Genomic DNA, 27,912 nt, shown 5'->3' on the forward strand with positions numbered 1-27,912 from the left:
ATTCCTATTTCATGCAGGCTTTCAAAATCTTTGTAAAAATATTTCTCACAAATTTTCCCAGGCATTAGGATTTCTTTAAAGCATTGATGTTCTTTCACCCATTCACAATTTTAGATCTACAAATGATGCACTCATAATGGTGTGAATTGACTGGCTTTGAAAATGTATCTTGGAGTTATACATAATATATGCTTGAATTTTTGTAAACGGCTTTAGTGTTGCCTGTTTTAACTTTCCCGTAAACATAATGTAGAGAAAGTACAGGGTGGTCCAGATCTAACTATGCAATTATTGCACTGCATTGCATTGCACTGAAAGTTGCATAGTTAGATCTGGACCACCCTATATAGTAATCACAAAAAAATTCAACCTTTAAATTTTGATAAATCTCCACATTTCATGCACTCCTGAACATGTTTTGACCATTTTTGCAATTATGTATGTGTGTCTCTGTGTGTGTCTGTATGTATGTATGAAAACAAGATAATTTGAGAACACTTTGAGCTAGATAAATTAAATTTGGCATATGGTTGTTATATCAAACCTTTTGGGCAACAAACGTCAACTGGAAGTAGTACTTTCCTTGAGCACATTTCAAAATGTTTCAAATAAACTTGTACATAGTTTAAATAAACAATTAATTGAAATTTTGTATAGTAGTTTTTCATGTGAAATTGCATTATAAGAAGAGAAAAATAACTGCAATTTTATATTGTCGTTAGTTAGGGTAAGAAACACATAGATATAGAATTTCACCTTAATCAAAAATTATATCTTAACAGATATCAGCACTAGTACATATGCATTACTACCATTATACAAATAGATATAAATATTTTACATTTTGTATGATAATTACTTATCCTTAGATAAAAAATTTTCCCAAAATTTCACCTTGATCAGGTGACTGGAAGTGGTATATTACTGTCCACCAAAAACAATCAGTTTTCTGACTCACTCCGCGCTGTCCATGCAACGCGGCCGCAGAGAGCTTAAACAACTCGGCACATCCACATAAAAAATGACAAGGGGTGAGCAAGCTTTCTTGAAGGCTTTTACTGGATGTATCTCATTGTAAACTGAAATATATACAAAAGAAACATACAGGTATATACAGGTGTACAATCAAAGACAATAAAGAATGATTTACAAAGCAATACATAGCAGACAGTATACATTAAACAATAAAGCTTTAAAAGACACTTACAAGGCGAGTGATTTCCACAGTTGGATCAAGACAAAGAGAAGCATGTAGACAGATGTTCAAATTGCTGCGTACCACAACTAACCAGACCCAGGGGTTTATATACCCTAAAAATACGTTTTGGATGTGACCAAAACAAGAGATAAAGGGGTGCCTACGTGAGATACATGGGGTGTATTGTATTCAAATGTTTATCATTGGACCTACATGCTTTACGTGAGTTTCATAGACTTTTATAGCATCACTGTGAGTGTGGGACGTGACTGACTGGTGTGTTAATAAATGACAAGATGAAGGGGGAGCACAGTTCAATGAATAACAGTCTCAACTAACAAGATGTGGGGCAGAACACTCCCCGTCTTATATAATAGCATTATATCACTTAACAGTACATATAAACAAATATTGTATGAACTTATCCGTTTTTTTTAGGGACTAGTAGAATGACTTCTGTGATAGGCCTGATAAAGTTTTTGGAGATGCCTTGAGAGGCAGTTTTAACTTCTATGTTTCTTATAGTACCATCACTGCTGGGGAATACTGAGGTGACTAATCCCATAGGCCATTCATTGCTTGATACTTGACTCTCCTTTAGCAACACAATTTCTCCTATTTGTAAATTTCTAGATGGGTGGGCCCATTTCCGCCTGCTTTGCAGAGTGGGGAGGTATTCACGTCTCCATTGTGTCCAGAATTCATTTGCCATGGCTTGTACTTGCCTCCACTGGCTTTTAAAAAGGTCATTCCCTGTGAAATTACCTGGAGATGCTGACACGCCAGTTTTCTGGTTAAGCAGCATTGCAGGGCTCAATAAAAAATGGCATCTCTGGGTCAGAGGAAATTGGCACAAGTGGTCTGGCATTTAGTATCGCAGATACTTCTGTCAGAAAGGTACAAAGGACTTCATGAGTGAGGTGAGACAGTCTGCTCTGTAGAAACATAGAGTCAAGTATTCTACATGTCATGCCAATCATACGCTCTCAGGCACCTCCCATGTGTGATGCGTGAGGGGGGTTGAACTCCCAAGTACATCCCTGTTCGCTTAAGTATCGTAGGATGCTCAGATGTTTCTCAGAGTCTTTTACAAATCCTAGTTCCCTGCTAGCTCCAATAAAGTTTGTTCCACAGTCAGACCTAAGTTGCTTTGCAGGGCCACGTATTGCAAAAAATCTTCGCAAGGCATTGATACAACTACCAGTGTCCATGGATTCTACTACTTCAATGTGTACAGCTCTAGTGCTCATGCAAGTGAAGAGTATTGCCCAACGCTTGTTTTGAGCCACACCTCCTCTTGTGCGTTGTGTGGTAACTGACCATGGTCCAAACACATCCAGTCCCTCATAGGTGAAAGGAGGGGATGTGTTGATGCCTTCTTGGGGAAGGTCCGCCATCAATTGTTTTTCCATTTTGCCTCTGAGCTTACGACAGGTGGTGCAAAGATGAAGAATAGAACTTACAAGACTGTTACCACCAACTACCCACAAACCTGATGCTCTAATAGCTCCTTCTGTGAATAGATGGCCTTGGTGTTGCACGTCTTTGTGATAGTGCTCCACTAACAAAGCTGCAATATGACTCCTCCTTGGGAGTATAATAGAGTTGTTTTCGCTTTGGTTGATATCTGCATGCCTCAGTCGCCCCCCCTACCCTGATAAAGCCATCGTTCAGCATAGGGTAGAATTCAAGAAGAGAACTGCCCATGGGGCGGTTCCTCTTTGCTGTGAGTGAATCAATTTCATTTGAGTATGCCTCTCTCTGGACTGACTTAAGAACAACACTCCCTGCAGCAGTGAGCTCATCTGGGGTACACGGTTTGTTACACCAATGCCAGCCATCACAGTGTCTGTGTGAGTCAGAGCGTGACCTGAAAGAACAGACTACATGGATGAGAAGTGCAACAGCCCTCAGGGCAGAATGCCAGGTGGAGAAGCATCGGAAGTGCCTACGACTGAGTGGCTTCTCTCCAGTTAGAGTGATGAAGCTGGTTACCTGTGGGCGCACTTCCGCATCTAGCTCAGGTTGGATAAGTTCAAAGTTTTCTTGTGCTTCATGTAAAATTTGTTGTTGCTTGTTGTTTTGTCTTGGTAGAGTAATATATATTGCTCTACTTTCACCTATTGTATTATTAATATGTAGCCTTAGAATGCCTAATCTCACAGACTTACCACTGTTTATAAGGTATTATTGTATATAACTTATCCCCACCTTCCCTTCTATATCTATAACCTTAGGCAATTAGATGTAGTAAAAGACAAGCAGAAGTTAAGTTACAGTTTAAACAATGTATTAGTATTATTGATAATATTCATAAATAATAACAAAATGCAAAGTACATTTGAATATTGGCAACCATACAACCTGATTAAATGATGATATGTAGTTCAGGTGGAACACAGTTTTCTGGTTACTTAAATGTCTCTAGTTAAGGCATCATTGATGCTCAGCTTTCAGCCACATGTCTGTTCAAAATGGCTGCTGAGCTGTGCTGTTCATTGTGTTCTCTTCAGGTTAGCAAGAGAGACGCTTCTTCATCATATGTTGGTTGGTAAGAGAGAGAGTGTGAGGTTAAACACATACATTTATAGATGTTCTGTCCAACCCCTCGAGCCAATAGGACATCATGGTACTTAATGGCCTCTGAGACAAGCCAATTCCAAACAGCCATACTTCAGACCAATGGGGAAAATAGAACATCTTAACATCTGCCCCCAAACCATATGTTAAAGTACACCTTAGCCCATTTGCGGGGGTAGAAATGACTTTAGCAAAGAAACACTTGCCAAACTGGTTTAAAACACACATCCCCCAAATCCTGTCATAAAATTCAAAGAGGCTCAGCCGTAAAAGGCGGGCAAACACGAATGCCTCTCACCAAAGTAACACTAAATTACATTGCTTTGCCTAAAAATCAAATAAAGACATACAAAAATATTCATCAAATAATATGTAAAATCTCACATCACAACACTCCACCCCGATGAATGTTTTGTACAATGTCTTTATAAACACTCTTAATTGTTTAACGAGTCTGTTGCGTAACTTGTGCTTTGGTTTGTAGTATTTGCTCTCCCGGTGTTAAAAGTTGTCCGTGACCATTTGTCCATTACATATCTTCTTTATTTCAAAGACAATCTGAAGAACTTGGATGTGTTTCTGATGACTTGTATCTGCTCCGACTTGCTTCAACTGTTCCTTTAGCTTTCTGCAGTCTTCATATGTCATCAGATCTGGTGGTTCAAAATGAGACAAGTCCACACCTTCCACTAAACTAGCCCACTGCAATTTAAGTCTATTGTGAATTCTTAAAACTGACCTTTGTTCTTTACTGGTTTTGTGTCTAACTGCTAATTAGACCCCTGTCCCAAACTATCTGTTTAAGCATATGCAGCTGTACAATTAATATCAAAATTTGAAAGGTAACATGCCACAGGTGCCAGTACAACCACTTCTGCCCAAGTGAGAGCACATGTGCCACTGCATAAACTGTTCACAAACCAACTTTTGTTGCCCCTCTTCATGCATTTGGGGTTGACTTAGTTGCCTCTTGTGCTTTCCTACCCATGGTGCAACTCTTGACTGCCATCAGCCTTTACCAGTAGAGGCTGGCATCACCACCATGAGACATCACAGCTATGCAACTCATCATTCCACCTGTAGGCCACCCCTAGAGTTGTTTGCTCACCATATGCGTACTCGTTGTGCTAAACACCTCGGTTCAGAATTGGCCCACTGGTCCTGTGCTTGTACCACAGCTGACAACCTCAGCAGGGCTTCCGTATTTTCCCAATTAGACTATACCTAAACATCGGAGCCCATATGACTTGCAAATGTACCAGCTGCATCTGCTTTCCTGAAATGTTCACCAATTTTCTTAGTATACATTTTCCTTAATAATAGTATTAATTATATTAATTCTCCCACTTAATTAATTAATACCCATAATGTATACTGTATGAACCCAAAATTAATCCCCTTATTTTGGCATTCCTAACTGGTTTGTTCAGTTTCCACCCCTTGGAATGTAAATTTGCTGCAGTAATGAACAAACCTGTCCTTTTAAACTATAGCTATTCTGACTAGACTTATTATTGCATGGTTTGTGGACTTGTTACTCACTTAAACCCCAGTAAGTGTCTTTTTCTTGCTGTCTGTTCGGTTCTTCTTCATGTCTTTGTCTTTGTCTTTAGTCTTTGCTTGTCGTCTTTTCCTCTTTCTTTTTTTTCATTCCGCTATGTAGGCAGGTCTGCAAAATGGAAGGTGACAAAGCAGTTTCTGTCCATCTCAACTTCTTGGTTGTTAACCTGGTGCCAACACTCAAACTTTGCTTCCAGGCATTCATTGGAATAGCTTGGCCACTAGTGCCACTCTGCTCCAATGTGCTAATGGTAACCCAATCTCCTGCATGGATTTTACTCTGCTAATTGCCTTCACTATGTATTACCTGCACCAACACAAAGTCCATAAAACCTTACAATAGAAGTAATACTATTACAAAAAGCCAGAAAATTGAAACAGAAATAACTATTTCCCTTTCCTGTCTTCCTGCGCTACCCTTCTATTTTTTTTCATTGCCTATGTGTCCTTTTTTTTATTTTATTGTAACTGCTACCTGAATGTGTGGGCTATAACCTCTCCAAAATCCCAATGCCAGATCCAGCATCTCTCCTAAAACTGACCTGTGTTCTTTACCCAAGACCAGCTCACTTTTCTCCATTTTATTACTGGGAGATTCATAGGCTGTCTTTTTAAACAACTGGTCAGTCAGGTTTCGATTTACTGAACCTAAGTGTGTGTGCTTTTTAATTACTGCTGGCCCCAGCACAGCTGTTAGGACTTTCACACCCCTGTGCATTCCTGGCTTGCTGCCTGAGTTTGGAAGCCTTCCTGCTGCACCATCCCCCGTGCTTTGTTCTTTGGGTTGTCCTGATTCATTCAAACCAAATCCTAAACTGCTGCACTTTGTTTCCAACTCAGCCATTCTTGCATTAGCACTTTTAGACCTTTCACACACAAACACTTGAATTCCATTAATTTCCATTGTTCTTTGTTTTAAATCAATTACTATTTAAATTACTCATTATCTTTAAACCATTATCCATTTCATGTCCTCTAGTCAACAATTGCCATTCACACTCACCAGCTTCTCTGCCTTCTATCTGATTTCTTTGTCCTAAATCAAATTTCAGTGCAGCACTAGTTATCTTTCTTAACAGTGGTGAAATATCTATCGGCGTAGCATGTTCTTTAAATACTGGGCAGACCTCAGAGTCACTTGGAGATTGTGATGCAATGGAGAATAATAATGGAAGAAAACATCCTTGCTGTTTTCCCTTCCTTTCATCTCTCTCTCCTTTTCCTTGCACTCACATTCCCACTCTTTATCTGAGCACTCATCTCTCTCAGGTAAGTCACCCACCCATGTTTTAGGGTTCCAGTCCGATCCAGTTACTATTGCCCTAACTTTCACCATGGGTGGTTTTCTCTCCTTGTTTCCCCTGCTTTCTGTGCTTTCCACTTCAGCAGTGGCTGTTCTACATGCTAGCACTTCACAATTTTCACACCAACTGTTACATCGTTCAAAACTTTCACACAACATTCCATTTTCACTTTCATTCACTTTGCTATTTTCTTCCTTATACTGATCTTCCTTATCACCAATAATACAAGATAGTAAACCTCTTATAACAGCAGCTGTCTTCTTTAAACCAGATTTCTGTTTTCCTGATTTTAATCCTTCCAGCCCCCTACCATTTTGTGGCATGCTCAGCTCAGCTTCGGCTTTCTCTACCTGCACTACAGGTTTCCTAGCTTTAGCCTGCTTGCTTCTGCCACTCCACTGGAAGATGGCTGACTTTAATTTAAATTTAGGCATTTCTGAGTCTACAATTTTACTCAAATACAATTTGCCACCTTCGTTATGGGTTGCTCCTGTAAGCAAATATACACATACATACACAAAGATTCTAAACGAATAAGTGCCGTATGAATGATGCATGCATCTCCCATCACTCCCTGGCACTTTAACCACTTAAATGCCGTATGAATGACGCACGCATGTCCCCTCACTCCCTAGCACTTTAACCACTTAAATGCCATATGAATGATGCATGCATGTCCCATCACTCCCTGGCACTTTAACCACTTAAACGCCGCATGAATGACGCACGCATGTTCTCTCACTCCCTAGCACTTTAATTAGGGACTCACTGCCACCAGCACTAACAAACATGCGGGTGTCTTTGTGACACACATGAAGTCTCTACACTTTGTTGGTTATATTCCATTCAGCAACCAAACAATGTTTTACTTCCACCGCATTTGTATACTGGATGCCCTAAAATTCACATACATATACACACATATACATCAAAACAGTAATTGCAAACAGGGTGCAAAACATGGTTACCCCAAATCCTACCTGACTACGCCAATTGTTTTGTCTGACAAGGTGCAAAACAATGGTTACCGCAAAATCCTACCCGACTACGCCAATTGTTTTGTCTTGGTAGAGTAATATATATTGCTCTACTTTCACCTATTGTATTATTAATATGTAGCCTTAGAATGCCTAATCTCACAGACTTACCACTGTTTATAAGGTATTATTGTATATAACTTATCCCCACCTTCCCTTCTATATCTATAACCTTAGGCAATTAGATGTAGTAAAAGACAAGCAGAAGTTAAGTTACAGTTTAAACAATGTATTAGTATTATTGATAATATTCATAAATAATAACAAAATGCAAAGTACATTTGAATATTGGCAACCATACAACCTGATTAAATGATGATATGTAGTTCAGGTGGCACACAGTCTTCTGGTTACTTAAATGTCTCTAGTTAAGGCATCATTGATGCTCAGCTTTCAGCCACATGTCTGTTCAAAATGGCTGCTGAGCTGTGCTGTTCATTGTGTTCTCTTCAGGTTAGCAAGAGAGATGCTTCTTCATCATATGTTGGTTGGTAAGAGAGAGAGTGTGAGGTTAAACACATACATTTATAGATGTTCTGTCCAACCCCTCGAGCCAATAGGACATCATGGTACTTAATGGCCTCTGAGACAAGCCAATTCCAAACAGCCATACTTCAGACCAATGGGGAAAATAGAACATCTTAACATCTGCCCCCAAACCATATGCTAAAGTACACCTTAGCCCATTTGCGGGGGTAGAAATGACTTTAGCAAAGAAACACTTGCCAAACTGGTTTAAAGCACACATCCCCCAAATCCTGTCGTAAAATTCAAAGAGGCTCAGCCGTAAAAGGGGGGCAAACACGAATGCCTCTCACCAAAGTAACACTAAATTACATTGCTTTGCCTAAAAATCAAATAAAGACATACAAAAATATTCATCAAATAATATGTAAAATCTCACATCACAACACTTGTATAGAAAAGCTGGTCCCTTCAGTAGAATGCTGTTCAGTGACATGCCACAGTACTGTGTACTGGAGTCAAAAACTACCCTTATTTGACCAGGCTTCTGTGGATGATATATTCCAAAAATCGGCAGGTACCAGCATTCCTCCTCTTCTTTCAGCGGAGGGGCTGGTTCTGCATGTTTGTTCTCAAATATTTTCCCCATAAAGTTGGTGAACTGCTCTTTCATCTCAGGTCTTCTGTCTAAAGAATGCTGCAGAGAGACAAGGCAAGTAGAATGACTTCTGTGATAGGCCTGATAAAGTTTTTGGAGATGCCTTGAGAGGCAGTTTTAACTTCTATGTTTCTTATAGTACCATCACTGCTGGGGAATACTGAGGTGACTAATCCCATAGGCCATTCATTGCTTGATACTTGACTCTCCTTTAGCAACACAATTTCTCCTATTTGTAAATTTCTAGATGGGTGGGCCCATTTCTGCCTGCTTTGCAGAGTGGGGAGGTATTCACGTCTCCATTGTGTCCAGAATTCATTTGCCATGGCTTGTACTTGCCTCCACTGGCTTTTAAAAAGGTCATTCCCTGTGAAATTACCTGGAGATGCTGACACGCCAGTTTTCTGGTTAAGCAGCATTGCAGGGCTCAATAAAAATGGCATCTCTGGGTCAGAGGAAATTGGCACAAGTGGTCTGGCATTTAGTATCGCAGATACTTCTGTCAGAAAGGTACAAAGGACTTCATGAGTGAGGTGAGACAGTCTGCTCTGTAGAAACATAGAGTCAAGTATTCTACATGTCATGCCAATCATACGCTCTCAGGCACCTCCCATGTGTGATGCGTGAGGGGGGTTGAACTCCCAAGTACATCCCTGTTCGCTTAAGTATCGTAGGATGCTCAGATGTTTCTCAGAGTCTTTTACAAATCCTAGTTCCCTGCTAGCTCCAATAAAGTTTGTTCCACAGTCAGACCTAAGTTGCTTTGCAGGGCCACGTATTGCAAAAAATCTTCGCAAGGCATTGATACAACTACCAGTGTCCATGGATTCTACTACTTCAATGTGTACAGCTCTAGTGCTCATGCAAGTGAAGAGTATTGCCCAACGCTTGTTTTGAGCCACACCTCCTCTTGTGCGTTGTGTGGTAACTGACCATGGTCCAAACACATCCAGTCCCTCATAGGTGAAAGGAGGGGATGTGTTGATGCCTTCTTGGGGAAGGTCCGCCATCAATTGTTTTTCCATTTTGCCTCTGAGCTTACGACAGGTGGTGCAAAGATGAAGAATAGAACTTACAAGACTGTTACCACCAACTACCCACAAACCTGATGCTCTAATGGCTCCTTCTGTGAATAGATGGCCTTGGTGTTGCACGTCTTTGTGATAGTGCTCCACTAACAAAGCTGCAATATGACTCCTCCTTGGGAGTATAATAGAGTTGTTTTCGCTTTGGTTGATATCTGCATGCCTCAGTCGCCCCCCTACCCTGATAAAGCCATCGTTCAGCATAGGGTAGAATTCAAGAAGAGAACTGCCCATGGGGCGGTTCCTCTTTGCTGTGAGTGAATCAATTTCATTTGAGTATGCCTCTCTCTGGACTGACTTAAGAACAACACTCCCTGCAGCAGTGAGCTCATCTGGGGTACACGGTTTGTTACACCAATGCCAGCCATCACAGTGTCTGTGTGAGTCAGAGCGTGACCTGAAAGAACAGACTACATGGATGAGAAGTGCAACAGCCCTCAGGGCAGAATGCCAGGTGGAGAAGCATCGGAAGTGCCTACGACTGAGTGGCTTCTCTCCAGTTAGAGTGATGAAGCTGGTTACCTGTGGGCGCACTTCCGCATCTAGCTCAGGTTGGATAAGTTCAAAGTTTTCTTGTGCTTCATGTAAAATTTGTTGTTGCTTGTTGTTTTGTCTTGGTAGAGTAATATATATTGCTCTACTTTCACCTATTGTATTATTAATATGTAGCCTTAGAATGCCTAATCTCACAGACTTACCACTGTTTATAAGGTATTATTGTATATAACTTATCCCCACCTTCCCTTCTATATCTATAACCTTAGGCAATTAGATGTAGTAAAAGACAAGCAGAAGTTAAGTTACAGTTTAAACAATGTATTAGTATTATTGATAATATTCATAAATAATAACAAAATGCAAAGTACATTTGAATATTGGCAACCATACAACCTGATTAAATGATGATATGTAGTTCAGGTGGCACACAGTCTTCTGGTTACTTAAATGTCTCTAGTTAAGGCATCATTGATGCTCAGCTTTCAGCCACATGTCTGTTCAAAATGGCTGCTGAGCTGTGCTGTTCATTGTGTTCTCTTCAGGTTAGCAAGAGAGATGCTTCTTCATCATATGTTGGTTGGTAAGAGAGAGAGTGTGAGGTTAAACACATACATTTATAGATGTTCTGTCCAACCCCTCGAGCCAATAGGACATCATGGTACTTAATGGCCTCTGAGACAAGCCAATTCCAAACAGCCATACTTCAGACCAATGGGGAAAATAGAACATCTTAACATCTGCCCCCAAACCATATGTTAAAGTACACCTTAGCCCATTTGCGGGGGTAGAAATGACTTTAGCAAAGAAACACTTGCCAAACTGGTTTAAAGCACACATCCCCCAAATCCTGTCGTAAAATTCAAAGAGGCTCAGCCGTAAAAGGGGGGCAAACACGAATGCCTCTCACCAAAGTAACACTAAATTACATTGCTTTGCCTAAAAATCAAATAAAGACATACAAAAATATTCATCAAATAATATGTAAAATCTCACATCACAACACTTGTATAGAAAAGCTGGTCCCTTCAGTAGAATGCTGTTCAGTGACATGCCACAGTACTGTGTACTGGAGTCAAAAACTACCCTTATTTGACCAGGCTTCTGTGGATGATATATTCCAAAAATCGGCAGGTACCAGCATTCCTCCCCTTCTTTCAGCGGAGGGGCTGGTTCTGCATGTTTGTTCTCAAATATTTTCCCCATAAAGTTGGTGAACTGCTCTTTCATCTCAGGTCTTCTGTGTAAAGAATGCTGCAGAGAGACAAGGCAAGAAAGAGCCTGTTCACAATTGCTGGGGAGACGAGGTCTGGGAGATTTGAAAGGGAGTAGTGCAACCCAGCTATTCACTTCATCTCTGCTAAGTTCTTTTTCCATAATTTTTAAAAAGACTTGATCTTCAATAGAGAGGGCACATTTGTTGTCATTTTTCTTTCTTTCAAATATTGACTTGTCCAGCACATCATTATGCGCAGACTTGATCAAAGGGGCCAATGGTGTTGGCTCCCCGCCGTAAGTCACCCTTTCTCTCAAGCTAAGGTGGTTGTAGCAAGGTGTGAAAAGTGAAGGTCGTCCATTTTCCAGCACACTTGTCTTGAAAGTACAAACTGCCGGCTTGTGAGCATTTCCGAGGCAAACTTTGCCTACAAGAACCCAACCTAGGTCAAGTTTTTGAGCAAAGGGTGCATTATATGAGGGCCATTAATTTGCTGCCTCACTTTGTGCACTCTGATGATGTCTCTTCCAAGCAGTAGCAGAATATGGGCATTAGTATCCAATTCTGGGATGTGGCACACAGACTGTAAGTGAGGGTGGCGACATGCTACCTCTGGTGTTGGTATTTCAGAGCGATTGTTCAAAATCTCGTTGCATTTGATAAGTGGAGGCAGGGCTATACTTACTCCTCCATTCACAGCCTCTATTTAGAAGCCAACTGCTTTCCTGCCAATTATCTCCATAACTCCAGCACAGGTTCGTAGAGAGTATGCGAATCAGCTGCTTTGAATGTCAAACATTTCAAAGAATTCTGATCTCACTAGTGAGCGGTTGCTTTGATCGTCTAGAATGGCATACATTTTAACTGTCTTCTCGGGCTGCCCTTGTGGATACACTTTAACAAGGCATATCTTTGAGCTTGAGCGTGCCTGTAGATCCTGGCCAAATACTTCAGTGCAGTGAGAAGAAACTGTAGGTGAGCTGCTGGGGTCTTCTTCTTCATTAGCCTCTATGTCTGGACTCCTGTGCATCAGATTTTGATGACTAGGGAGCAGGGCCTGGATGCATGGCTGTGCTGTGTCTGTCGCTCTCACACTCCTTGCACTTCAGCTCCAATTTACAGTTTCTTGCTATGTGAAAAGATGAAGCGCAGCATCTAAAATATATATGATTCTTTTTCAGATATGTCTTGCGCTCCTCTATGGTCTTTTACCTAAAACTTCTACATTTTGCCAGGGGATGAGGTTTGTTGTGGATGGGGCGGTGCTTCATGAGTTCATCCTTTTTTTCTGCTTTAAGTGTACTTGAAACCATAAATGGGACAACATCTGTTTTATGGAAAGATATCTGAGCTTTTTGATTAAAATTCTTGTATAAAGGCTTGCCATGCCTGACTGAGTCACTATAACTTCCAGATAGTGTGAAGCTTGGGTCATTCCTGGTTCTGGCTTCATTGCATACAAACTTTGTGATATAAGAGAAAGGAGGGTAGCACATGTCATGTTCCTCTTTAAACCTTGATCCTACTGATATCCATTTTTCTTGGATGCTGTGAGGTAATTTTTCCACAATTGGATTAATTCCACGAGCTGTATCTAAGTAAGCAAGACCAGGTAGATATCCATCTTCTTTTGCAGACAGCAACTCCATGAGGAGGTCTCCTAGGTCTCTGAGCCGGACATAATCTTTGCTGGATATGCGTGTGAAGTTCTCTAGTTTCTTAAACAGAATACTTTCTATCACTTCTTGGGCACTATAACATTCTGCCAGTCTATCCCAGACCATTTTAAGAGCTGCTCTTGGATTATTTATATGAACAGCTCTGATTCTGCGGACATGTTCTGCTGATTCTTTCCCCAGCCATTTTATTAACAGATACAGCTCCTCAGTGGCCGTCAGGTCTAACCCTCGGGTAGCGTTCATAAAGGATGACTGCCACATTCTGTAGTTCTCAGGTCAGTCATCAAACTTTATGAGTCCAGTTGTAACAAATTACCTGCATGCCAAATACTTTGCAAAGTCAACCATGTCAGAAGCCTGGACCTGCTGCATAGAATACTAGTTATGCTGGGGGAACAGTCCTGTGTTTAAGGCTTGTTCTGTGAGAGGGCTACACTTTAGAGGAGGGGTCTTGATGTGCTGATCAGGCAGTCCTGCATGGTGGGGAAGTCTTGGGTAAATGGCGTGTGGTGAATGTGATGACACTCTTTGGACATCTTCACTTTCTCCTGCCTGAACCCTCATAGAAAACAGGTGGTCACCTGAGATGCATGAAGGACTCCTCAGTATGACATCCAGTTGTGCTGCAGGTGATTTTTCCATTTCTATGCATGTAGTTGAGTAAGGCTGAGAGGTGACAGAGTCAAGTGTGAGCCATACACTCTGCTCCCGTACATACTCTGCTGTCCTTCCCTTAGCTTGAGATGAGTTTCGGCGGCTGCGGATCTCATCATTTAGTAAATCAGTTGCAGCTTCTAATATTTCAGCTTCTGCTACTGCGGCAGTAGCTTCTGTTTCGGACAGAAGAGCCTCTAGGTCTGCCTCCAGTGCAAGTCTCTCTGCTTCCATTCTTGCTCATTCTCTTTTAACGGCAAGCTCTTTCTCTGCAAAGTATGTGTGTGCATGCGCAGCTTCAGCCAATGCACGAGCTTTGGTTACGGGACTGCTTGCTGATACGTTGGAATAGCTCGTGTGTCTTGAACTGGCCACAGAAGCAGCATCGGTTTTGCATACCTTCTCCATGTCTGCAACAGTGGAGTTTGGGCTGTATAAGTTGAACTGAGTGCTTTTGTAGCAAGCTACACCAAAAGAAGACTGCCGATTTCAGGCGATTCAGGAGAGGCAAAGTAAATAAAGCTGAAACGCTTAAGGCAATCACAATCAGATTTGAAACTTCAGTTGGATCGGATTACCGGAAGTAGTTCTTTTCTATGTAAACTTGCATTATAAACAAAGATAAGTGATTGAAATTTTGTAAGAAACATGCAGATACGAAGTTTCACTATAACTAGACAACTGGAACTGGTATCTACTTTACCTCAACAGGTATAAGGAAAGTTGAGTGGAGAACAATCCAGATTTTTTATGCTTTACATGTGGTGCTTTACAAAAGACTGGCAAATTGGCACTCATCCATGCCCTTAACAAAATAACTAACCATAGTTAATATATAGAAGTTTACTTCTGACTCTTGGTATTGATCATTGTGGCACATCTGGTATAATAAAAGTTTATTGCCTTGTAGGACTGATGTTTTCATGGACATCAAATTTGTGTCTACCTTTTTTACCCAGAATTAGGGATTTTCTAGAATTTACCCCACCACTTTGATTGACTGACAACATTTCAATATGCTTTCTTGAGAGTTGATTCTTTGATAATGTTGAAGAAGGTTTATCTGTTAAATAAATTATCATATTTTGCCATCTAGGTAATTGTGTGTTTTTTTGAAATTTTCTTTTTGCTTTTTTTTTATTTTTGTGCTTAACATTAGGTAGCATCCCTACAAGTTACAGAATTTAAATTGCTTATAGCTCTAGGAATAAAATAGTTCTTATACCTGTCGCTCTTTCCCTTTAGAAACCTAAATCTGCAGCTTGATGGCAACAGCTAGAATTGAGATAAAGCAACTTATAACATTTGGCATAAAATTGGTTACATTTCTTTTTCCAATCCAAGCAGAGGCAGGTAATGTGACTTGCTCAAGGGCACACAGTCTCAGTGGTTGCAATTGAGCCCACAACCTCAGTGCCTTGATATCCAAAGCCTTAACCACTGTGCCACACTGCCTCCAATGATAGAACTGTGTACATATTTCAGGACATTTCTATCCTTGTGTAAACTCCTATAGTCATTTGTATATAAAATGAACAAAAGAGGAGATAGGCAGCACCCTTGCGGAGTATAAAACAGATGTACTTAGGCTATTAGAGAAACAGTTATTAACACTCACTCTTTGTGTTGTGCTAAATAGTCCAGAATATACTTAACCAAGTTAGGGTACAAACAGAATTGCTCCATCAGTTTGTCAACTAAAATGTGGGCTGGATTGTGTTAAAAGCAGAAGAAAAGTCTATAAACAGCAGTCTTACATGGCTTTTTGATCCTACCAAAAGCTCATACAGTAAATTCAGAAGTGTTGCTGTGACATCCTCCTTACTCCTTTTTGTTCTGTATGCAGATTGGTAAGGGTTCAGAAGAGCCACAGTTTTGTTAAGTAGTTGTCTCTTAATTAACTTCTCAAAGAATTTCATGATATGAGAAGTTCATGCCACTGGTCTAAAGGCACTTAATGCTTTGTGGTGTGCAGTTTTTGTCTATTTTTATAGACTGGGCTCTTACTGTAAATCCAAGGACGTTTCATATATGGAATAGAATATTGGAGAAAGCTTCTCTGCACAATAGTGAAGCAGATGGCCACTTATTCTGTCTGGACCCAAGTTTTTCTGATATTTCTTTCTTTGAAGACCTTCCTGACATCATTCTGGCTCCAGTCCTCCATCTGTTCTTTTGCTGACTTACATCTGTAGCAAAATCCTGTGTATCAAATCTTGAATAGAACTCATTCAAGTTTTGCGGCAACTGATAATAAGTTATGACCCCTGCCAGTTCAATTTGATTATTGCTTTTTGTATAAATGCCAGCCATTATCTGCATTACATTCCATAATGAGCCTAGGTTATAAGTCCTCAGTTCATTCTCTATCCTGTCCTTATGCTTCAGCTTTGCCTGTTTTATTTTACGTTTCATTTCCTTCTGTAATTCTTTCTTGTTCTGTTAATGTTTCATGTTGAATTCCCTGTTTTGTTTCCGGTTATCACTTCTTTTAGATCTCTGGTAATCCATGGGTTGTTAGTGTATATTGTTGTGGAAAAAAAAATTCCTTCGTTTTCAAAGAAGTCATTCTCGGAGACTAGATGAAAATGAAGAATAGTTCTTTATTTGCACATATATATGCACAAATGTCTCAGTCCATAGAGTGAGTAATCATTAATACAATTCATTCCCATTTATACTTTTTTATTACAATTCCCTTAACTAATGCATCACACCATTTGACTCTTAATATGCAGAATTATATTATCTTAGCCAATCAACCACAGCCACCAGTAACTTTGTATATATGTTGATTCTTCCATTATTCTAAACATCACTTCATTAATAGGGGTGTCCTACTGGTTTTCTCATTGATCTTATCACCACTTCACAATAGGGGTGTTTAGACTTTCTCACTATTTGTCCTTGCTTTTTAAGGGGGTGTTTATTACTCATTTACTTCACTTTACCCTTAGTAATTTCTTCGGCAGTTCCTTTAAGATGAGGCAACCTTCATGTGCTCAAGCTTTAACCCGTCCGTTTCCTTATGTTTTTAATAACCCTTTGTTAAAAATTCATCTAAGCATATGCATGTATTAACTTGTAAAAATTAACATGTATTGATTAAAAATATTTGATTAAAATTCCTTAATATTTTGTCTGATTTCATGGGTATTATGGCATCCTCACAGATTTATATATAACAACTTGCAGTGTCTGTCAGTTCATCAGTGTCAGCACAGGATGTTTTTAATAACCCTTTATTACAAATTCATTGAAGTATATGCTTGTATTAACTTGTAAAAATTAACATGTATTGATTAAAAATATTTGATTAAAATTCTATAATATTTTGTCTGATTCCATGGGTATTATGGCATCCTTGTAGATTTATATATAACAACTTGCAAGTGTCTGTCAGTTCATCAATGTCAGCACAGGATATTTTAAACACTTACCAGTCGGTGCAGTCAAAACAGCCATGCAGGTGCTCAACAGGGTCCTCACCCCAGACTTTAATTTGTTTAATTTCCAGTTTTTCTCTCTTAAAATGAGTTTATAGACTGAAATAAGCTGGACGCTGTAATGACCTGATGAACCCAGCAGTGGTTTTGCTCTCAATACTTAAGCGCCTTTGATGTTCCCGTAGAACTGATCAAGCACTTTGTTGTGACAAGTTGGCCAAGGGAAATATTGTTAAAATTTCAAAGTATGTTTTTCAGTGCAAACTGGTTAAAGTGTTCCAAAATAAAAATTAGAGAGTCAGGAGACAGCAATTCAAGCCTCAATATCACTCTGGAGATGATTTTAATTGCCTCACTTGCCAGTGCCCTTGGGTAAATATCAGATGAAAGTAAAGTAAATCCAAACAATAAAGATAAAAATAAACTATGAGTTTGTTTACTTGGCTACAACACTGTTAAGCCTAAAAAATTAAAAAGGGCTGGGTAGACAAATATATTGTCACACACACGCAAATAGGAGGCAGCCAACGAGCCTGGCTGTGACAATGCCGGTCCCCTACAGACTCCCTCTTCCCATATGGGGGTCTGCTGAACCAACACCATCAATAGTTATGACCGAGATGAGCTGACATATGAGGACAATTCATTGATGATGCCAGAGGATGGTGGAAAAAGTACTCAAGTGCTTTTATTAAAAACAAAGTCAAAACACAAGTAAAACCAACAAAAGTGTCAATGATACAGTGTTCAAAAACAAAGCACATAAATAAATCCATAAAAATCCAAAAAAAGTGGGAATAAAAATCAATAAATAAATCCATTAAAAATCCAAGGTTAAAATGCAGTCTAACTTCTTCTGATCTCTGTCCTTTCGGCCGACCTCCGTCTTGGCTGTCTCCAGGCATCACGGCCAGACCGTCTGATCAGACCTCTCCTCCCTTCTTCCTTCGCGCTCACGTGGTCGCACTAAGGAAGCCTAGGAAGTGCTTCTGCCTTGCTCGCCACACTCCACCTGGATGTTCAGTGGGACAAACTAGCCCCTAGAGCACCACAGCTAACGCTCCTTCACAGGGCCCCAGCTTGTGCTGTCTCCTCCTTCCAAGTGGCCATATCCTCTTGCTAAGACTGCCTTTCATGTCTTTTAACCTCTTTCCGTTTTGATCTTTTTGTGATCTCCCTCCATCTTTGAATTCTTCTCCCCTGGGCACAGCTCCTTAATCACACACCGCAGGAAGCCAATGAAGCAATTGAGAACGATTGCACCCGCACATGCAGGTGCGACTCACTCCAACTACCTCATTAACTCCCCACGGTCATGCATTAAAACTTGGGGCTTTTTTTTTTTTGAAGCCGTGGACCTGCTATACCACACCGGTGCTGCGGGAAAATAACAATCAAAGGGAATGGTTAGGGAATGTTTATGCCTCTCTCTCTTACTCTCTAGGAGAAAGGAAGATGATTAAATGTACCTTTTGGAACTGGAACACAGTTACACGCATCCACAACACGTAATCCACTTCCAGCTTTTGAAGACACATAGCCAATGGATGACTTAATTTCTGGTCTACCCCAATGACCTCACTTCCGCCCTTTCCTCTGTGTCATTACCTCCAGTCCTTTTTCTCCATTACAAATGTTATTTCCTTACCGTCTGCTATAAAAGTCCACCCTGGTTCACTCAGTCAATGTCTACTGAAGTCTGTTATATGCTCATTTTGTGTTACAGAGTGTTTTGTCTTGGTAGAGTAATATATATTGCTCTACTTTCCCCTATTGTATTATTAATATGTAGCCTTAGAATGCCTAATCTCACAGACTTGCCACTGTTTATAAGGTATTATTGTATATAACTTATCCCCACCTTCCCTTCTATATCTATAAACTTAGGCAATTAGATGTAGTAAAAGACAAGCAGAAGTTAAGTTACAGTTTAAACAATGTATTAGTATTATTGATAATATTCATAAATAATAACAAAATGCAAAGTATATTTGAATATTGGCAACCATACAACCTGATTAAATGATGATATGTAGTTCAGGTGGCACACAGTCTTGTGGTTACTTAAATGTCTCTAGTTAAGGCATCATTGATGCTCAGCTTTCAGCCACATGTCTGTTCAAAATGGCTGCTGAGCTGTGCTGTTCATTGTGTTCTCTTCAGGTTAGCAAGAGGGATGCTTCTTCATCATATGTTGGTTGGTAAGAGAGAGATACTGAGGTTAAACACATACATTTATAGATGTTCTATCCAATGCCGAGAGCCAATAGGACATCGTGGTACTTAATGGCCTCTGAGACAAGCCAATTCCAAACAGCCATACCTCAGACCAATGGGGGAAATAGAACATCTTAACACCTGCCCCCAAACCATATGTTAAAGTACACCTTAGCCCATTTGCGGGGGTAGAAATGACTTTACCAAGGAAACACTTGCCAAACTGGTTTAAAACACACATCCCCCAAATCCTGTCATAAAATTCAAACAGACCCATTCCTAGGGGGGGTGGGTAAACACTAAATTACATTGCTTTGTCTAAATTACAAATAAAGATATACAGTACAAAATATTCATCAAGTTATATGTAAAATCTCACATCACAACACAGAGAGACAAATCGAAGTGATCTACAGTATACGGGACGGTGCCCCAAACCTTTATACGAGAATTTGTGCTTTGTTTTTTACAATACTAGGGGGCTCTGCCTCCTGCTCACTTCGCTCGCCAACCCCTGTGTTTGGTTAATCCATCCATCCATCATCCAACCTGCTATATCCTAACTACAGGGTCACTGGGGTCTACTGGAGCCAATCCCAGCCAACACAGGGTGCAAGGCACTAAACAAACCCCAGGCAGGGCGCTAGCCAATCGCAGGGCTCGCACACACACCAAGCACACACTAGGGACAATTTAGAATCGTCAATCCACCCAACCTGCATGTTTTTGGACTGTGGGAAGAAGCACTCGGAGGAAAGCCCCGCAGACACGGGGAGAACATGCACACTCCACGCAGGGAGGACCAGAGATGTGAACCCAGGTCTCCTAACTGCGAGACAGCAGCGCCACCCACTGCACCACCATGCCGCTGTTTGGTTAATTGGATATACAATTTTAAAAGCTTTTTTTTCTTTGGAATTGTTTCACTTTCATTACTTGCACTTTTTACTTTAAAGGTTTATTAAAAACAATATATGGAATTACCTTTTCTTCAAGATTGCATTGAATTTTGAACCCGTTTTTGGAGATACATTGTGACAACGCAACGTATAATCGCCCATGAGTGAATATTGTTTCTGTTTCTCTAATAAATAATCTGACGTTTTCTAATAGTTGTCCGTTTGATTTGTTAATTGTCGTAGCAAAAGCTATTCTCACGGTAAACTGTAAACATTTTAATACGAATGGCATATCACGATCTCCTTTGGTGTCTAATCTTATTCGCGGAATATATACATCACCTTACTTGTCGCCTGTTAAAATTTGCATCGCTTCTCCGTCATCATAAATATACACCTGACCGAATTGTGTATTCTTTGAAATGAAACTTGTCGTTACTTTAACTGTTGTGGGACGACCTTGCTTTGTCCTGCTATTTTTTGAATTACACCTGGCTCTGGTGATTAATCACCTTTTGTTTGCGCTGAGATCTTTACTATCTTTTTTTTTTTTTGATACTGTAGCGACTGACATAATAAAGTGTCACAAAAGTTTTACTTGAACAATCGCCGACTTCGTAACCCCAAACACAACTGTCTAGCACCCTCTCCGACCCCTCCTCCCCCGGGTCTCGCCTCCCCCTTACTGCATCAATCAGTACCCCGCTATCAGTCTTCCGTGCTGTACTCCTCCCCCCTCAGTCGGACCTATCAGTCATTTAAAACAAAAAAGGCTTCAATCTGCTGGCGAGCTGCCTGTTCTGCTTGTCACATGTCGTTGTTTTAAGAGCTGGGAGCACATTGTGTGTGTCTGCAAAAAGCAATCCAACAACTGCTTAGTTAGAGGTCTGTGGACTTGTTTTAAATGATGGCTCACTGACTTATCTCGCGTGACGTTGTAAAAACAATAATTGTCCTTTATTTCTGGCCCGGGCGTGGTTAAATCTCTTTCTTGCAGAACGTATAACGCTGCTCCTGTTTATGAAGTTCTAATCTTTTAATTCTGAGCCCTATTGGACGTGCTTTGTTTTCAATTCCACTTGTTCTGGGCTGATTATCACTTTCCTTATTTTCTAAATTTGCACCTAGATTATTGTTTTTCTTTTTAGCATTTTTTTCTCTCCACCGTATTTGGGCCTCTTTTCTCCGCGCTTTTCTTTCGTCTTCGTTTAGTCGTCAACATTTCATTTGTACCCGTTTCATTTAATTTCTACCGTATTGACCTTATACACTTTATATGCACTGAGAGCCAGGGAGCTGTGTGTGCTGCGTGACTGCCTTTACACTACTGAATTTTTTTCTGCCCGTGGTCTTATCTTGTAAGTAGGGCGTGTCTTGTACCGTGGCAAGTGTCTTTGGTCTCGCGGGTCTTTAAAATTGTCTTCCGAGAGGATCACGTATCATAGCCTTGCATTTGCTTTCCAATCCAGGATTTTCTTTTATATAGAGAGAGATATATATTAAAGAAAAATGTAACAAAAGATTTAGCAAAACAAAACACGGAGCAAGATAATCCTCTTGCTGGTCACTACAAGCACAACGCCCTGACGATGAATGCAGCACCCCAACCGGGGTCCTTGAAATGGTCTAGGAACTCTTCGTATAATAACAACGGACTCTGTAGTTGGTGATGATGAGACTACCAGTTGCCTGAGACATGTACTAATTGTGGGAATTCTCAGGTTTGCAGGGACTCTTCATGTGAATCCGGTCTCCCAATTCAGTCTCTGGATCCATCTTACCCCCTCGTGGGACTGGCTGCTGCACCCTACAAGGTTCAGCTGAGGGGGAAGTCATGTGAGTGCTGTGTGGGACAGATGGGCATCCCAGCCATAACAGAGATTGGTTTCCCTCCAGAAAGGGAAGCCACAATGGAAGGTCTTCTGCCACCCATAGGAATAGCCACAGGGCAGTCTGGAAATTGTAGTTCCATGGGACAGCCCTGTTGGATTTTGTGCCACTGGGGGGAGCTACAAGGGATCAATACGACCTCTTTAACAGACTTTTACCTGACATGGAAGTCCTTCCAGTATCCAATCCTGTGGCACCGGAAGTACTCCTTGGTTTAACATAAAATAATCTGAGCTTTCTGTAAGGTCAATCAGAGTTGGGAGGAGCGTGGATGAGGCTTCAAGTGTGATGTGGAAGGAGGAAAGAAATTTATTGCGTTAATTGTATCATTGCTGAAGAGAATTTGGAGAATGGTGGAGGTAAAAAATAAAGAAGATTTTATGTTTGAACCTAGGACTGTGTTGTGTAGTTGTGTCTGGGGAGTTTGGGGTGCTGCTATGCACCCTGGTGGTCACAACATATATGTCCAAACTGATCTTCCACCAGTTGGCTCCAGTTAGTACTTAAGAAATATTAATTTATGCAATAAATTCTGCCTATCTATCTATAAATACAGTATGTATATAGGAAATTAAGGCCTAATATGTTCATTACTAGTGTCCTTTATTGTTCCATTCTTTGTACACTTGTATTGCAAGGAGCCCTTAGTAAAATAACTTACAAGAAATAAATGCAAAGTATGAAAATCTACAGGACATAGAATCCTAATATTCTAATTTCACCTACTTGAGAGGTTCTCATTCTGCTTATGTCAAGAAGATATCAAAAGTGAAATTCTAACATTATAATAATAGACTTGGATCTTCAAAACTACTGAAAATATCTTACTCTGAAGCATTCTTACTGGTGCATAGTAGCTTTAATGAAACTCTGCAATAGGTGTTGGTTCGTATTTCATTTAATTTTTCAGTAATTTATGTTTAATCAAACTTAGGAATAATGTAACTATAGTATGTGCATTTCTATACAGAATGCATTTATATTTCTGTCTTCAGTACTTTTGATTTAGTACTGAAATCTACAAGGGATATCTTCAGATTGTATTATATGTCTGCAATTTGTTATCTCTTTTAGTCTCACGGCTACACTGGCCAGTGTGGGGGCTGCCAGTATTCCCAGTGCAGGGCTTGTCACCATGCTTCTCATTCTAACAGCTGTTGGCTTGCCAACCCAAGACATCAGCCTCCTCATTGCTGTTGATTGGCTGTTGTGAGTAAGCTTAATATTATATATTACAAGTCTTGAATGTCTTTTGATTGATTGATTGATTGATTGATTTATCTATTTGTTTGTTTATCTTCCAGCACTTAATTTTTTGCTTAACTCTGTTTAGGCCTAATGTGCTTTTCAGTCTTGTTAACTTTACAATATACTAAATAATGCATGTATTATAAATTTGTTCAGTGCTATGGTCTTTCTGTTACTGGCATTGCAGTTGGACAATGCACTAATGAAAGCATTTATGCATTCCAGTGTATCTTATGTAATGTTCAGCTGCATCATTACAATTATTTTATGTTATTTTACAGTTATGTTATTACAGTAGTTTTTATCCAGGTCTAGATAAGTATTTCCTTTCCACAATGGGAAATTTGTGTGGTAAAGTTTGTTGCAAGTAAATTTTTAAAATATTAGACAATAAGAAAGACAAAAATATACATAGTAATCTACAGAAAAAATCCTTAGCTCGTGCATTTTTTGTGGAAAAATCATTCACTAATTTTGATTAAGTTAATTAATTATACTTCTTAGAAGCAGCATGCATATAGCTGTTCTTACAGATGACATTAACCTAGTATAGTCATTTACATTTTGAACTTTCACATTCCAAAAAACAAATATCTGACCACAAAACAAACTAGTCTGTAAATGAAATATTTATTAAGTACTGCAGTTAATATTAAAATTGTTCAGTATACATTCTCTTTGTAGCTATTTCTTATCTGTTGTCTGATTTCAATAAAAAATATTGGGCTTGTTATTAACTTGAATTTCCAAATATTTGTTGGTTGCAGCTAGCTTAACTAATTATCCATTTATTTCAGTAGGTGGAGCTACTGTATATTTCACTTTCAAATTTACAATAATTCAGAAAACCATTTTATAGAGTTTGATTTCTTACTGTTTAAACATGCCTCGGGTGAAGTGTTGGATTATATAAACCACATTAGTTGAGAATCACTAGCATAGGGTAACTGAAAAATGTTAGCAATAGCAATGGTATTAAAATATACAATTCTAGCCTACTGTTCTTGTGTTGTGTCTGAAATATTAGTATTTAAAGATAACTAACTATACTTGGCTATTTCTGAAAGTTAATTTCTGAAGTTCAAGTTCTATAAACTTCTTCAGCAGTTTCAACTTCATACTACTATAAAACATTGACCAGATTTGAACCTTGCATTAGATTTTTAAAGATGTTATTTTTTACTAATAACATTTATCATATCATATCATATCATATCATATCATATTTATTTATATATGAAAATACTGCTGAAAGAAACTTACACTATGTAACATACACTATGGCAGCTCTCCTCCAGAGTGCAAAGGTTTATACTCTTCAGCTCAGCAGATTCTTCATAAAACATGTTCAAAGTGTTAACAGCTTATTGTTCTACTTCTGCCCATAGTGAGAATACAGAATATTATTGTTTGTTCTTTATACCAGTGGTATAATGCTGCATGTTTTACATGTTAGGCTTCAAACATCAACCCACATTGAATTGCACTGTCATCATCTTTACTCAGGCATATAGTTTTTGTGAAAAAAAGAAATTGGAATGTGATTAAACATTAAGGAGAAAGAAACAGGTGGATAATATTGTAGTCACAAAAAATAAGAGCTATGAACAGGTTTCCCGAAGATAATTAAAGTCATAAAGGTTGTAGATTACGCACATAACACTAACAGTGGTAAAGGAAAACTATAATATTTGTATGGTATGATTTATGTATTTTTATTTTTATGTTGTTATTCATTTAGTTGAAAAATACACAGTACAAAGAAATGTCTTCACATGTATTATACTCAAGTACATATTTATTGTGAAGAGTCCATTTTTGTTCTTGTCAGCAGTGTGTCATGATTTGGCCAGAGTTTTCTCCCTCTCTGGCATTAGATTCCTTTATCTTTATTTACTTTTATTGTTTTTGTTTTGTAATTTATTTTGGAATATGTGACAATATGCATTTTTTAAAATATCTTTTCTTTTATAATATAAAAGCACAAACAAGCGTACAAGCAACCTTGTATAACTGAAAGAAAACACAAAGTATGAATTCATTAGGAAGGGCAAAAATGTCTTTGAAGACATGATTCTAAATATTCACTGCTTCAAGATAGCAACACTTCCAATAGGTAGTACCAGTAAACACTTGAGGTTAATTAAAACTAAAACTAACAGAAACCTCAATAGTTTATTTTCCAGAGCCATAGCTCTCTCAAACCAGTAACTTGCCTATCTTCTTTGTATATTCGTGTGTTCTGTCATATACTGTATGAAGGTGTGTGTGTGTAGTATATGTACATGTATGTATGTGCATGTGCATACACCCTAAACACTTGCACATTATCAGTTGCACATCTCCTTTATAATTGCACTATTCTGCAACTTTGTATAAAATTTTTCTTTTTAACTTATGCTCTTTATGTTATTTGTTATGTTGATGTTGTGTTCTGTTATAAGCAGCTAAAGCTCTACCAAGTCAAATTTGTGTACATTAAGTACTGACAAATAAAATTGATTCTGATTCTGGCTGCCTGTAGCCACAACACATAACAGTATGTTTTTATTAAACAAAGTTACGACAGGTAGGAATACACAAAAGATACCCTAAACAGATGTGAAGAAAAATCCTTCTTCTCTGGGCCTTACTGTATGTCTGGTGGAGTGCCTTGTCTGCTTGCCAGTCACAATCACAATCACATAACAAATCAGTCTTTTTCACCTCTTATCCTTGTTTCACTCACTCTGTGGCTATCTCTTTTGATGTCTACATGGTGACCTCTCTTCCCCTACAAGTTGAATGTACGCCCAATTCTAGACTCTTCTTCTGACTCTGCACTCAAAATGCCATACCTTGGGATTAGGGCATATGGCAAAACTCCAATCTGGATTTCATTCTAGCATCTTCTGACATCCCTGCATACCTCTGCATTCAGTTGCCCTTAAAGGGCCAGGTCTCCAAAATGGTTCCCTAGCTGTATGAACTATCCAGGAGTTTGCTTCATATTTTCTTTTCTGGCATTTTGTACTGTCTAGCATCCAGAAGGCTGCCTCTAGTGTTCCTAACATGGCTTCACTTTCTGTCTCTTCTGGAATGGCCTTAGCATTTTCGTACCAGCAAAAGCAAGACTTCTTCTGCTAGTATGGCACTGCCTATTCCCAAGAGGCGGTCTGAGAAATCTAGCTCTGCCCTTTGACAACTTGATGCTTCCCTTGGCCTAGCATCCTTTTGGCAACTGGGCATCACTCATGATATAATTAATATGCCACTAACTATGAGTAGTGGGCTGCAAATTTAAGAAACTGTCTATGAAGTAAAAATGCTCCTGTGATCAGAAGCTGAGAATGAGATTCTGTGAGGAGATAGTGTAGTAGGGCTCAAATGGAATGAGTTAAGTGCAAAGTAGATGCATCCTTACACAATTAAGCTGTTGTAATTTTCTTTTGACTTGACTAGCTATGTTGGAATTACTTGGCCATGCAGTGTATTGGCCTAACCATAAGAATGTCACATTAAGAGAGAAGTGTAATACTATTGTCAACCTATACTGTATCATTAAATTAACAATGAAACTAACTCTTAAGGTTACATTAAGCCAGTCAGTTAAAGGAAAAATTCAGTGCAATTAGTAATATAAATCTTAAATACATAAACCCATTTATTGATATTAGAATTGCACCTCAACAGTATACACTGGGTGCTAAATTCATCATATATCTTCATCAAAAAATATACCACAAGTAAAGTGCCCTCACAATAAAAATTGTAACCCCCCCCCCCCACCATACATAACAGTTATTCCTATTCACAAGAACACATACACACACAGACATCATGAGATTGTGTCACACATACATTCCATAACTTACAGCACAACTTTTTATTTGTCTCCTTTGTATTTTATACTAATCAAATAAAACATCTTCTAACAGAGCTTGGCTAGAGCTCTTTAAGAAGATGCCATAAATTCATAAATACCGATCTTTCATTTCATCATAATAGTGTACATTTTCAAAACTAATTGTAACATTTGTCCTACATTAATTCAGGGCTCTGTTAATTTACTATAGATTTTTTTCACTTTGTGCAAACAATATACTTATTAGTTTTCAGCAAATGCTTTTTCCAATTTTTTTTAATGGTACCAACAACAATTTTAATATTTAGAGGAGTTAAAGAATTCATTTTCATTCCTTAGTATTTCCATCATTCAAGCATGCTCGTCTTCGATTAAAATCCACTTACTTGTCGTATATCTCTTCCATCATTTCTCTTTATAAAACAACATTCTTTTTC

The 27,912-nt window shown here is 39.1% G+C and overlaps 1 protein-coding gene across 1 annotated transcript in view; it reads left to right on the top strand.

The window, feature by feature from the left end:
- LOC114661354 (excitatory amino acid transporter 2-like) overlaps positions 1 to 27,912 on the top strand; it is a 500,553-nt gene that overhangs the window by 345,996 nt on the left and 126,645 nt on the right. The window contains exon 8 of the mRNA XM_051933547.1: positions 23,458 to 23,592. Coding sequence (XP_051789507.1) covers positions 23,458 to 23,592 — 135 coding nt within the window. The remainder of the gene's footprint in view (positions 1 to 23,457; positions 23,593 to 27,912) is intronic.

This window comes from Erpetoichthys calabaricus, chromosome 11, assembly GCF_900747795.2.
Source record: "Erpetoichthys calabaricus chromosome 11, fErpCal1.3, whole genome shotgun sequence".
In the NCBI taxonomy this organism is placed as follows: domain Eukaryota; kingdom Metazoa; phylum Chordata; class Cladistia; order Polypteriformes; family Polypteridae; genus Erpetoichthys; species Erpetoichthys calabaricus.